Source organism: Mesoplodon mirus (genome assembly GCF_964341445.2).
Source record: "Mesoplodon mirus genome assembly, chromosome: 16".
Taxonomy (NCBI): domain Eukaryota; kingdom Metazoa; phylum Chordata; class Mammalia; order Artiodactyla; family Ziphiidae; genus Mesoplodon; species Mesoplodon mirus.
Window position 1 is genome coordinate 15190577 of NC_138992.1, and position 14043 is coordinate 15204619.

Consider the following 14043-nt stretch of genomic DNA (forward strand, 5'->3'; position numbering starts at 1 on the left):
ACCTAAATAGACATTTCACCAAGGAAGACATACATATGGCCAAGAGGCACATGAAAAGCTGCTCAACATCACTAATTATCAGAGAAATGCAAATCAAAACTACAGTGAGGTATCACCTCACACCAGTCAGAATGGCTATTATCAAAAAAGCTAGAAACAATAAATGCTGGAAAGGATGTGGTGAAAATGGAACCCTCCTGCACTGTTGGTGGGAATGTAAATTGATACAGCCACTATGGAGAACAGTATGGAGGTTCCTTAAAAAACTGAAAATAGAACTGAAAATAGAACATATGACCCAGCAATCCCACTACTGGGCATATACCCCGAGAAAACCATAAAGAGACATGCACCACAATGTTCACTGCAGCTCTATTTACAATAACCAGGACATGGAACCAACCTAAATGTCCACTGACAGATGAATGGATAAAGAAGATGTGGCACATTTATACAATGGAATATTACTCAGCCATAAAAAGAAACGAAATTGAGTTATTTGTAGTGAAGTGGATGGATCTAGAGTCTGTCATACAGAGTGAAGTTAAGTCAGAAAGAGAAAAACAAATACCATATGCTAACGCATTTATATGGAATCTAAAAAAAAAATGGTACTGATGAACCTAGTGGCAGGGCAGGAATAAAGAGGAAGACATAGAGAATGGACTTGATGACATGGGGTGGGGGAGCGAAGCTGGGGCGAAGTGAGCGTAGCATCGACATGTATACACTACCGAATGTAAAATAGTTGGCTGGTGGGAAGCAGCAGCATAGCACAGCGAGATCAGCTTGGTGTTTTGCGATGACCTAGAGGGGTGGGATAGGGAGGGTGGGAGGGAGGCTCAAGAGGGAGGAGATATGGGGACATGTGTATGCATATGGCTGATTCACTTTGTTGTGCAACAGAAACTAACATGGTATTGTGAAGCAATTATACTCCAGTAAAGTTCTATTAAAAAAAAAAAAGAGGAGGGTAAAGTTCTATTAAAAAAAAAAAAAAAGAGCAGAGTCTGGTCCCCCGGGTCCCCCGAGCCCAGCATGGGACCTGGCACAGAGCAAGCGCTCCACGTGAGCTGGTGAAATTGACAAGATGCTAGCTCACGTTATGCTCTCAACCTGAGTGTCATCAATCAAAACACCATCTCCCAGGTCACGGGCTCACTTTGGGGAGAAATGTCAGCCCTCTTAACATGGGCCAATGTAATGGCCACTACTCATCAATCTCTTTATACACAATTTTTTGCTTCTTCTCAACAGCCCTATTTTAAGAAGACGAACTGAGGTTTAGTGAGTAAAGGCAGCTAGAGAGTAGATGAGGTAGAACGTGAGGTCAGGTCTCTTTGTGTCTTTTTTTTCTTTCTTTCTTTCTTTTTTTTTTTTGCGGTACGCGGGCGTCGTACTGTTGTGGCCTCTCCCGTTGCGGAGCACAGGCTCCGGACGCGCAGGCTCAGCGGCCATGGCTCACGGGCCCAGCCGCTCCGCAGCATGTGGGATCTTCCCGGACCGGGGCACAAACCCGTATCCCCTGCATCGGCAGGCAGACTCTCAACCACTGCGCCACCAGGGAAGCCCTCTTTGTGTCTTAACTCTGTCCTAACTCCCAGAGGTGGGCAAATCCTTTACGGAGCTTCCCTCCCTGAGAACAGTGAATCCTCAGAGAATAAAGTAAATCCTTAGAGAATACGATCTAATGAGAAAAGCAGCCTATTGGATGTGCGCTCATTAGGGCCCCTTTTCACATATCCGCACTCAGTGTACAGGAAAGGGAGAAGCCAAGGAAACAGGTATAGATCCATCTCCTTTAATCCTCACAGCGTCTGTCTGGAAGTAGTATTTTCCAGAGAGAGACACTGAATCACACAGGTGTTAAAAGTGTTAGAGTCTGTCATACAGAGTGAAGTAAGTCAGAAAGAGAAAGACAAATACCGTATGCTAACACATATATATGGAATTTAAGGGAAAAAATGTCATGAGGAACCTAGGAGTAAGACAGGAATAAAGACGCAGACCTACTAGAGAATGGACTTGAGGATATGGGGAGGGGGAAGGGTAAGCTGGGATGAAGCGAGAGAGTGGCATGGACATATATACACTACCAAACGTAAGGTAGATAGCTAGTGGGAAGCAGCCGCATAGCACAGGGGGATCAGCTCGGTGCTCTGTGACCGCCTGGAGGGGTGGGATAGGGAGGGTGGGAGGGAGGGAGACGCAAGAGGGAAGAGATATGGGAACATATGTATATGTATAACTGATTCACTTTGTTATAAAGCAGAAACTAACACACCATTGTAAAGCAATTATACTCCAATAAAAATGTAAAAAAAAAAAAAAAAAAGTGTGCAAAGTTCCCCAGCTAGAAGTACAGAGTCTAGGGCTTCCTGACTGCAGAGCAGGAAAGCTTTCCTCCCCACCAAGACCCCTCAGCAAAGACTGCACCAGAAGCCTCATGCAAGTTGTCTGAGCTGTTTGTTCATCCCACTGAGCTTGGCATTGTGCCCATCTCTCCAGCAGGTGCTCTGGGTGCCAGATCCCGTTCTTCCTCACCCCTCTTTTCCTCCCTCCCTTCCTTCAGCTCTGTTACTTGCCCTCTTGGCTTCACGACAACAGATCGCATTGGATCGGTAGACCTTCGCAATGTCTGGCCTGCCTTGTGCCCATGCTTTGGAGTCTGAAACACTGAAACACCTACACACCCAGAGACACAAGTATTTGCAATGTGCCCCTGTTTTTTTCTTTCCTGGGGTTCTGCTGTGGCTCAGCTGTGGGCTGCGGGAAGAAAGCAAGTGGGCTCCCCTGGTTACCTTCGTGGTCTGGCAGTGGGAAAGGAACGTGACCTTGGCAAAAGGGTCTGAAAGTCCGGTGCTATCGGCTGCAATGAGGCCCCGGGCTTGGTACATGTGAGCTCTCAGCTGGAAGACATGCCGGTCTGTGGACAAATAACGGGAAGGGGTGGCATTAGCGGGCTTCTGAGGAACAGTGAGTGCGAGTGGGTGTCTGTGTGTGATGCTCACCTGTGGGTGTTTCCGGAGACAGACAAAGGAGACCACGGGCACTGAAGGTCTCTTAGACCAAAATGGACACAGGGAAGATGGGGGAAGAGTTCATGGGTACTTTGGAGCCAGGCATTCTCCTTGGTGCATTCACCACATTGTGGGATTTAATCTTCATAACAAAACAACCCCGTGAAATATATATCATTATCTTCATTTTACAGATGAGGGAAATGGTTCATAAAAAGGCTAAAATACATTTCCAAGTTTTCAGCGCTAACTAATTCCAGAGCCTGGATTTCATTTCCGTCAGATTCCAAAATCCAAATCTCTTCCTAAAATACCACATTTTTTAAATCTATATGCAAAACAGCAACAGACTCACAGACATAGAAAACAAACTTGTGGTTACCAAGGGGAGAGGGATGGGGGGAGGGATAAATTAGGGGTATGTGATGAACGGATACAGACTACTATGTATGAAATAGATAAGCAACAGGATATACTGTACAGCACAAGGAATTATAGCCATTATTTTGTAATAACTTATAATGGAGTATAATCTGCAAAAATGCTGAATCACTGTGCTGTACACCTGAAAATGATATCATATTGTAAGTCAATGATACTTCAATAAAATTTTTAAAATACCACATTTCACCTCTTAGTAAAACCTGCTCTTTCCAATGGTGTGTGTGTATAAGAAAGGGGGACATTTCTTCATTTTTGCTTCCATAAACTCAGTAAAGTCTTGAGTCATCCATCCATCCATTCTGCCATTCAGGCAGCCAATGTCATTTTGAGCACCTACAGTATACCAGGCACAGTTCTCGCCTCTGAGGATTCTGAAGCAGCTAAGACAGCCCCTGACCTTGGGGAGCTCCAGGGACGGGGCAGAAGATAAGCAAGTGCCCCAATCCCAGTGACAGGAGCCAGAGCTAAGTGTCCTGCAGGAGATACAGGCAGAGGGCATGGGAGGTTAAAGGCAGGAGTGAGCACACCTGGTTGACGGGATGGGAGGCAGAGAGAGGGCTGCAGGTGGGGCAGACCAGGGTTCAGTGGGGGAACCCCAAGGAAGAGTTGAGTTAATCATATTCCTTGTTTCATGATCCTTGGCCCTTGCCTGGCCCCTCTTGCTTTTTATATTCATTTGTTCCCTTTTACCCTCTTTTAAAAAAAATTATTTCATTCATGGATCATGCCTTTGGTGTTGTATCTAAAAAATCATTGCCATACTTAAAATCATCTTGGTTTTCTCCTATATTATCTTCTAGGAGTCTTATAGTTTTGTATTTAGGTTTATGATCCATTTTGAGTTAACTTTTGCAAATGCCGTAAGTTCGATGTCTAGATTTATATTTTTGCATGTGGATGTCCAGTTGTTCCAGCATCATTTGTTGAAAAGACTATGCTTGCTCCATTGTATTGCCTTCGCTTGTTTGTCAAAGATCAACTGAAAATATTTATGTAGGTTTATTTCTGGGCTCTCTATTGTGTTCCACTGACGTATTTGTCTATCCTTTTGCTAATACTGCACTGTCTTGATGACTGTAGCTTTATAGTAAGTCATGATGTCGGGTAGTGTCAGTCTTCCAACTTTGTTCTTCTTAATATTGTGTTGACTCTTCCGGGTTTCTGCCTCTCCACATGAACTTTAGAATCAGTTTGTTGATATCCAGAAAACAACTTGCTGGGATTTCAATTGAGATCGCATTGAATCAATAAAAACACTAAGCAACAGAACTATCTATTTAAAATTGGAACAAGGAGATAAAAACTTGGATAAGTTACAGAGGTAAATCCTCATCTTTCACAATGAGTAGCTATGTGTTAAATGTAAAATCAAGAAATAGTGATATAAACATATCATGTAGAATAAAGGGAGATAAATACCTTAACAAAAACTGTTAAAAGTGTTTTTCCCTTTTACCCTCTTACCCAAGAGAGCTCCTTAAAAGGGTGACAGTTAACAAAGGCACACTCAGCAGAGGGTTGAGGAATTTCCTGACCAGGGTAGGTCAAGAGAGAGCCCACGCCCTCTAAGCATTCCTTAACACGCTACATAAATGGGCAAATTTCTCAGCTGGGAGTGAACTTGAGAACAGCTCATTCCCTGAGATCATCCACAAGCTGTCCCTGAAGTGAGTGGGTCACCCCAGAGTTTTAGCAGAGCTCCCAATACAACCACATAGGCAGGACACTGCACACCTCCAGGGGTCGCCATTGACCTAGTCTAGGTTTTTGTTTTTCTGAAACCTTGAGTCTTACCAGCTCTGTTCCTTAGACTAGTAAAGTCAGCTTCTTCTTTGCTCTCATACTTTGGCCCATCTCTGTGCTGCGGCTCACTTTCCACATGTGGTTATTAGAGACATGTCTGATTGCCCCCATTGGAGGGCCAGGATCACCTCTCCCTCCACTCCTCATTCCCCACTAGTTTTCCCACCGTACCTTCCATATGCAGGTGCAAACTAATTATTGGTTGAATGGATATGTTCTGAAGCATAAAATGAATGAAGAAAGGAAATTCTCCAGGAGGTGTGGAAGGCAGCCAAAGCCATTAATGTCAGGGCACAGCCGAGAAAGTTTATTAGGTCATTCCATGAAAAGAACATGCTGCAGAGGATCAGAAAGCTTTGGAAAAAGCCTTTTCTCTCCTCTGAATCGTTAGTAGCTGGGACAGCAAATATGTCCAGGTACCTTGGGTCTCTAGAGATAGTGTCTATAGAAATAAAAAGGTAACTTGATGTGGGTGTTTTCACCCAGAGATGAAAACTCTAAAGACAGGATGGAAAGCAGTGGAAATAAAGAAGGGTTTGGAGACAGTTTGGTCCATCATTTACTAGCTGTGTGATCTTGGGCAATTTCTAAACATTTCCAATACATCCTTTCTCCACCTGTAGAATGAAGAAACCACCCAAGGTTGGTGTGAGAAATAAATCAAATCCTATGTGTAAAGTGTATATGGCAGGGGTTGTGCATTTTTCAAAAAGACAGAGCTGAGCTTTCCTTGCTCTTACGCATTGATATTGGGCATGGAAACCACGAGCTGAACCACTGGATAAATCTCTCTAGAACTCTGTCTTCTCTAACTATTGAGCCATTTAGGTTCCACTGGCAGTCAATTTCAGTCAACATCAGAGGAGCCTTGTGCAACGCGGGGAACCTGGATTTGTAGACAGTCCTCCAGTGTTTCAGACACTGGCTCAATTCAAAACTCAACTTCAGTGGAAGGGAAGGTAAAACTGTGCTCTACCCTATCTGAATTCAGCAGCAAGGATTGTGCAAATTGAAGCAATTTGGAAACAAAAAGCAAAATGCAACTGTAAGGCATTAATGCTTAGAATAAAGTTCAAAATTATATGGAAATGTAAATATGATGGCACTCATAGAAAGTACCTACATAGAAGAGAGGATTACATAAACCATGCTGAACTGCTAAAAGTAGCCAACCTAAGAACCAAGCTAGAGAAACATGAGTGACCCCAATGATACCAGTTTCTACTGAGTCATTAATGGGAACTGTAGATGGCTGCTGTTTATGGGTCCAAACCCCAATGCCATGTAAAAGGAAATCTGCTTTAATTCCACAGGTCCTATGAGCACAAGAACTTACTGATGTCTCTTTAAAAGACATCTTTTGCGGGCCTCCCTGGTGGCACAGTGGTTGAGAGTCCGCCTGCCGATGCAGGGGATACGGGTTCGTGCCCCGGTCTGGGAGGATCCCATATGCCGCGGAGCGGCTGGGCCCGTGAGCCATGGCCGCTGGGCCTGCGCGTCCGGAGCCTGTGCTCCGCGGCGGGAGAGGCCACAACAGTGAGAGGCCCGCATACCGCAAAAAGAAAAAAAAAAAAAAGACATCTTTTGCTTTATTATTTTTAAAATTGTATTTATTTTTGGCTGCATTGGGTCTTCGTTGCTGTGCGCGGGCTTTCTCTAGTTGTGGCGAGCGGGGGCTACTCTTTGTTGCGGTGCGTGGGCTTCTCATCGTGGTGGCTTCTCTTGTTGCAGAGCACAGGATCTAGGCGCGCGGGCTTCAGTAATTGTGGTACGTGGGCTAAGTAGTTGTGGCTCATGGGCTCTGGAGCACAGGCTCAGTAGTTGTGGCGCACAGGCTTAGTTGCTCTGCGGCATGTGGGATCTTCCCGGACCAGGGATAGAACCCGTGTCCACTACATTGGCAGACGGATTCTTAACCACTGCACCACCAGGGAAGCCCCGAAAAAGACATCTTTTGCTTTAAATGCAAACTCAATCTATATAGTCTGCTAACAAAGAAACTCATATTGCATTCTCTCCATTAACAGAAAAATATAAATATTTATTCCAGATATGTTTAATAACTTCACTTTATTCTTTAGATGGGACATTGGAAGGTCAGAAAGAAAATTTAGAAACTGTATTAAAAGAGGCAAATAGGGCTTCCCTGGTGGCGCAGTGGTTGAGAGTCTGCCTGCCGATGCAGGGGACACGGGTTCGTGCCCCGGTCTGGGAAGATCCCACATGCCGCAGAGCAGCTGGGCCCGTGAGCCATGGCCACTGAGCCTGCGCGTCCGGAGCCTGTGCTCCGCAACGGGAGAGGCCACAACAGTGAGAGGCCCGCGTACCGCAAAAAAAAAAAAAAAAAAAAAAGCGGCAAATAAGTTGATCCTAAAATAGTATGCAAACAGCTCATGAATGCCACCCCTCAGAAGCCCACCAGAGACATCTTATGACCCTCTTGGCCCAGTGGGTACCATACCTTGGTAGAGCAGGTTAGCTGGGGGTTTACTGGTGCCAGCCCCTTTGGAGGACGTTTCTGCTTCATAGCCTGCTGGTAAGTTGTTCAAAATGGCACTAGAGTGTCTGGTGGAGCCCAGCCACATGTACACGTCAATTTTCGCTTGTATCGACCAACCAGCCGGCTGTTTTCTAGGAAGCTGGGGAAAGGTTACAAGGAAGACCACCTCATTAGTAGGAGCCATTGTGGGCCTCACTCTCTGAGAAAAGAGGTCCTTCCCTGGGGCTCCTATTAAAATGAGACCAATGACCCCCGTTGCCATGATGCACAGTTTTAGAAGAGGATCCAGGTTTAATGGGGCCTGAAGCTCAAGCAGGTCCTGTGCGATCATTTAAACCTAACAGGTAGGTATGGTTATTACCCCTGTTTTATAGATGAGAAAACTCAGGCTCAGAGAGGCTAAATAAGTTCCTAAGATCACTCAGCTTTTAAGTGATGGAGCCAGGACTCGAACCAGGGGAGATGATACCAGATCTGGGCTCTGGACTCTGAGCGCCCACAGCCTGCTTCTCCCCATACTGAGTTGAAATTCCCCTTCCCAGAACTTCCAATTGCCTTGAGTTCCAACCACAGCCTCTGCCTCTTTGCTTTGCTCAGAAGAACTGGAATTCTTCCATAGGTCAGGCCCCCGTGGGCTTGAAGGCATCTACCTGCCCTACCACGTTGTTTCTTCCTGCTAGACACCTCTCATCCCTTCACCCCTCCCTCATGAAGTGTGGTTTCAAATTCCCTTGCTACCCTGCTTTCCCTCCTTTGAATGTACTTGGATTTGTATTTATATTTATGTTTGTTTGAATTTGTGTTTATGTGTGTAGTAGTGTGTGTGTGGTGTGTGGGTGCGTGCATTCTCAACATGTGAAGGACACAACTCAATGCAGATCAGCTCCTTTATTTCTCCGTCACTGGGATTAGGGGACTCCTCACCCCCATCTAAGGAACCTCAGGCCCCAGACTCGGCTGGGTGCAGGATTTCTGGCAAGGCTTTCGCCCTGAAAGTGGCCACCTCTCCAGATTTTGTTGACTCTTCTTAGTGTTTCCTAGGATTTCCCATCAATGCACAATTCCCCTTTCTTCTGCACCACTTCTTTTCCATGGAGAATCACAAAATCCCACTAGGAGAGGTTACCACTTGCTCTAACAATTTCCCAGGTACCCGTGGAAAGCCCCAGAACCCCAAATTGTGCCTGGTTGTTCGCCTGCCTTCCTGTCTTGCTCTGTGTGGTCCCCGAGAGGATTGTGAGCAACTCAGTTCAGCAACTACTACCAAGTGCCACCAGACCTTGCTGAGGGAGTGGGGCCAGAAGGGCATCACAATGACTGTGACACAGTCCTGGGCTTCCCCTCCAAGAGCTCACATCTAGACAGGGAGGTCGACTTGCATTCACTTACTCAGATGCAAAGTCAAGTGTAAGAGAGAAGATGCCATAGGACCAGAGGAGAAGAAGCAGGTATATCCATCCTTTCTTGAATACTCACATGTTCCAGTAGGCTTTAATAAGTACTTTGGAGTTGGACTCGTAGAGAAGGCATCCCAGGAAGAGGGAAGGCCTGAACAGAGATACAGGGGCAGGAGCTAACTGTGGTGATTAGGGCTGACGTCTAGTGAGTGCTTACTTGGTGCCAGGGACAGATTTGCTAAGAGCTTTCAGCAAAGAAAGAGCTGGAACAGAGAATGACACAGATGAGGCTGCAGAATCCTGCTGAGTATCCGGAGGAGTTTAGATTTTATTCTTTAGGGAATGGGATGCCATTATTTATTCAGCTTTAAAAAAACAACTAAGGGGGCTTCCCTGTTGGCTTAGTGGTTAAGAATCCGCCTGCCAATGCAGGGGACACGGGTTCGAGCCCTGGTCCGGGAAGATCCCACATGCTGCAGAGCTACTAAGCCCATGAGCCACAACTACTGAGCCCACGTGCCACAACTACTGAAGCCCGCACGCCTAGGGCCTGTGCTCCACAACAAGAGAAGCCACCGCAATGATAAGCCCGCCCACCTCAACGAAGAGTAGCCCCAGCTCGCCACAACTAGGAAAGCCCATGCGCAGCAACGAAGACCCAATGCAGCCAAAAAAAAAAAAAAGTGATACTTCCAAAAAATTTTAAAAAAAGAAACAACTAAGGTCATTTTGCTGTTAGTAAAGACAACCAGTCTGCAACTCATAATTTTAAAAATTATAATAAGACAAATAACCCTCAATTCATCACTTCTACAATAATAATAGCTAAAATGCATTGTGCACTTGTTCAATCAAACAAATAGCTATTGAGAACCTAAGGTTATTTTGTTGTAATAAAAGCAATCCCTCTGCCATCTGTATACAGCCCTAGGACATCAATTCACAAAGGCAGGATTTTTCACTGTCATATCTCAGTGATGTCCCCAGGGCCTAAAAGAGTACTTGGCACTCAGGAAGCACTCGGAAAATATTTGTTGAATTATTTATTTCGTTTTCTAATAATAATATTTTACATGTGCTGAGCACTTACATTGTCCCAGGCCCTGGTCTAATGTTCCTCCCTACACACAGAACGCCCTATTAGTTGCATACTATTAACAAGCAATAAGTTATCATTCATCTTCATGACGACTGTAAAATAAATTCTTCCATTATGTGTATTTTAAAGATGAAGAAGTGGAGGCTCAGAGAGGTTAAGACAATTGTCCAATGTCACAGAGCGAGGCAGGGATAGAGGCAAGACTCAACCCGGCTGTACCTGGCTCCAGAGCCCATCCTCTTGGCCCAGGCTCCTCATACACTGGTATGTGTACCCGTGCATGTGAATTGCTGGGGCATCTGGTTAAAATATAAATTCTGACTCAGTACGTGTGGGGCAGGATTCGAGATTTCTCCCTGTTGATGCTTATCCTGCTGGTCTATGGACCACAGTTTTAAGTGTTTGAGTAGCAAGACTCTTAACTATGCTGTGGTGCCCCCAAGCAGGTCTGATATCTTTTGCTTCTTAAAGTAAAACAAAAACACAAAACATCCTTCATCTCTACTGCTATGAAAACAACCTGTGTATGGGAATTCATGGCTAGAAACCAAAACTCAGCTAACATCTTGTGAAAATGTTATACAAGGACCATGGCTGCGTGCCTAAAGTTTGCCGTTTATACATCTTTTTAAAAATACACACCTTGAACTTGTTTGCAAGACAATGCAGTCTCTCATTTAGGAATCCAAGTTGGAACTCACACACCATCACTGAGCACCTTCCTAGGTGCTCGCAGAAACAACAGCCCACGTTTCACTTCACGTGCATTTCCAGCCTCAGCTGTTTTCCCTGCCTTCCCCTCCCCCACTCTCCTTTCTCACATGTGCTCCTGAAGCCTGACCAACCAGAGCAACTTCTCTCCTTTTAAGAATCGCATGGCAAGGCAGGGAGGGAAAGAGAAAAAACAAAGAAAAATAATTAAAGAATGCAAAATTGTGTCAAAAAACTATGATCACCAATGTGTAAAAATTGCACGAGACAGAATGCTGAAGTCTTAGCCTCTCCTGTAACCCACCCACCTCCCCTCCTGGGTCCTGGTGAAATGCCAGCTGTCTTACAAAACAAGGGAAATCTTGGCCAGTCAGAAAAAGGAGAGAAAGATGGTCATTCACACAAACTGTGTTGAAGTTGGTCCATCAATATTAGTGTGAGAAAGGTGTGTTTGCCTTGTAGTGACTTCACTCTGAGGCCGGACCTGGAAGGGTGTCTGCAGCTTCCACTTTCTGCTGCACCCTAGGGAAAGCTGGATGGAAACCTGGAGGCCTGGGAGGAAGAGTCTGGATGCAGGGCTGTGGAGCAGAAGCCAGGATAGAGGTGGAAACGAGACTGAGGAGTGGCGGACTCAACGCTAAGAGGTGACTCGAGAGAAAAAAGATTGGGCCGCTGCATCCATCTCCTCCCAAAGGAAGAGTTTCCTTCTGGAATGAATGTCCTCCTCTGAGACTGAAGGGGGAGAACTCTGCTTTCCTGGATGGTGGGTTAGGCTGAGCTCAGCAAATTCTGTGGCAGCATTTTTAATAACATTATATATTTAGATTAGAGAGAAAGAAAGATCATGGAACAGGGACCATGAAAACCTGATTGCCGTTCCAGATTGACTATTACCTAGCCATGTGACTTCAGGTGAGGCAGTTTTGCTTCCTTTAGATTAATATTCCCTCAACCTGGGCCCCCTAGGCATAGCAGTTTCCTAAAATTTGTAAATAGCTATTCTGGATGAATAAGGTTGACAAGGATGTGTTGTAAAAGATGATTCCTGACTGCAGGACGTTGACTTTTCTACTGGTTGACGGGCACTGTGAAACTCCAAGAGGGGGATACAACTGCAACCTCTAAATGTGTTTGAACACGGGATGTTTATGGCACCGCTCAAAGGACAGCTGTTCCGTGGAACAAACTTTGAGGCGACTCTGGAAAAAATCTAGAGATCTGAGAGATTTACGTTCTATGCTTTGTCTCACTGCACTTTCTAATTCCCAGTTAAGAAACCGGAGTGAGCAGCAGGTGGGTGAATCCTTTGTCTCCCTGGAGCAGCTCTTGCTTTTTTCAGATTTACCAATTCAGTGAAGAGACACAGGGCCTAAAGGGAGGTGGTGGGAGGGAGTTAAAAGCAGGGGTAACAATCAAAACAGGAATGAAAATAGTTTTCATCTTATCAAGATGTTTCATCACGTCAGGACAATCGAACAACCTGTTCAACATTTACAAAGCTATCACCCAAAGCAATCCCAACGACAAAAGGAAAATCCAGAAAAAGAAGTAAGCCAAGGCCACAGGGCAAAGGTCCTGAATTCCCAGTTAGGTCTATTGTCTGGTGTTAGTTGACAGTTGTTCTCTTGTTCTAATTTTAAATAATTCTGGGATACATCAAAATATTTAGGAAGGAATTACTTTACGCTGGTTTTCTCTTATTTTTAGCACAGGGCTTTCTGAAATGATTTGCTATTTTTAAGACAGGTGTTTCTTTCAACCCCAGAATTCCTTGGAATGAGAAAGCTGAAGAAATATTTGTGGTGAATAACTGGGGTGAATTTTTCTTTTTCAGTTACGGTTTTACAGAGGTGGGTTTAAAACTCCTTCTGTACACATGACAGAAAATATTGGGTGGGCCAAAAAGTTCGTTGGGTTTTTCCATAACATCTAACATACAGAACCACAAACACTTCCCTGGATGTGAAGGGGACACACAATTCCAGAAATGTCCCCTAGATGTTGGACTTCCATTTGTTTGAATGCCAACATTTATTGCGTGATGACCCCGGGGGATGTACACTCTGTGTTCTTTTACGTGCAGTTATCCACTTAATCCTCAACATCATCCCCATTTGAAGGATGAAGAACAGGAGACACAGAGATGTTAAGTAACATTCCCCAAATCATACAGCTCCTAAATATTAGCCCTGGAATTCACTAAGAGGTAAAATTGTATTCCCCTCAAATGCATATGTTGAAGTCCCAACCTCTAGTACCTTAGAATATGAACTTATTTGGAAATAGGGTCATTACAGACAGAGTTAACATGAGCTCAGTCTTGAGTAAGATTCTTATACAAAGGACATCATAGGAAAAGAGACATGCACACAGGGAGAACATGATATAAAGATTGGAGTTATGCTCCCACAAGCCAAGGAGCTACCAGAAACTAGAAGCGTTGCTTCCCTAGCACCTGCAGAGGGAGCACAGCCCTGCCAATCCCTTTGTGTCAGCTTTCCAGCCTTCATAACTGGGAGATAATAAACTTCTGTGGTTTATTTAAGCCACACGGTAGCACTTTGTTACAACAGCCCTAGTAAACTAATACAGATTCCAACCCAGATTCACCTTATTTCAAAGCTCAAGTATTAAACCAGTACCCTGTAATGCCTCTTCTGTCTGCCTCCCATAACAATCACATCAACAGTAGACTCTAGCCAATGGATGCGCTTTGAGGCTATCTAATCTAGCTGCCCACTGCCATATTCATATCAAGGGGACAAAGAACACATTGTGGACCTCTATTTAGGGAACTATTTCCCTGTCATGGCTCTTGTGGGGCCCAGTTCTAGCCTCTGGAAACACACACGTGCACGCACACACACACACAATCATCCCACCATCCACGTGGAAGCCCTGCGAACACAAAATCTCTATCATGCTGTCAAATCTCTCTTCTAGGTAAACATTGTCATATCCTCCCCTATTCTTCACATGGCATGGTTTTGAGCCTTCTCATCCTCCTTCTAAGGCAGTGGAAGAATAATTATGTTATAACAAATAATCAGAACTCAGATTGGCAGGACA

General features: G+C 44.8%; 1 protein-coding gene across 1 annotated transcript in view; it reads right to left on the minus strand.

Annotated features, from left to right (window-relative positions):
* FER1L6 (fer-1 like family member 6) overlaps positions 1–14043 on the minus strand; it is a gene marked incomplete at its 5' end in the record, with an annotated part of 157026 nt that overhangs the window by 67912 nt on the left and 75071 nt on the right. Inside the window, 2 exons of the mRNA XM_082601582.1 lie at positions 2802–2926; positions 7729–7906. Of these exons, the coding sequence (XP_082457708.1) occupies positions 2802–2926; positions 7729–7906 (303 nt within the window). The remainder of the gene's footprint in view (positions 1–2801; positions 2927–7728; positions 7907–14043) is intronic.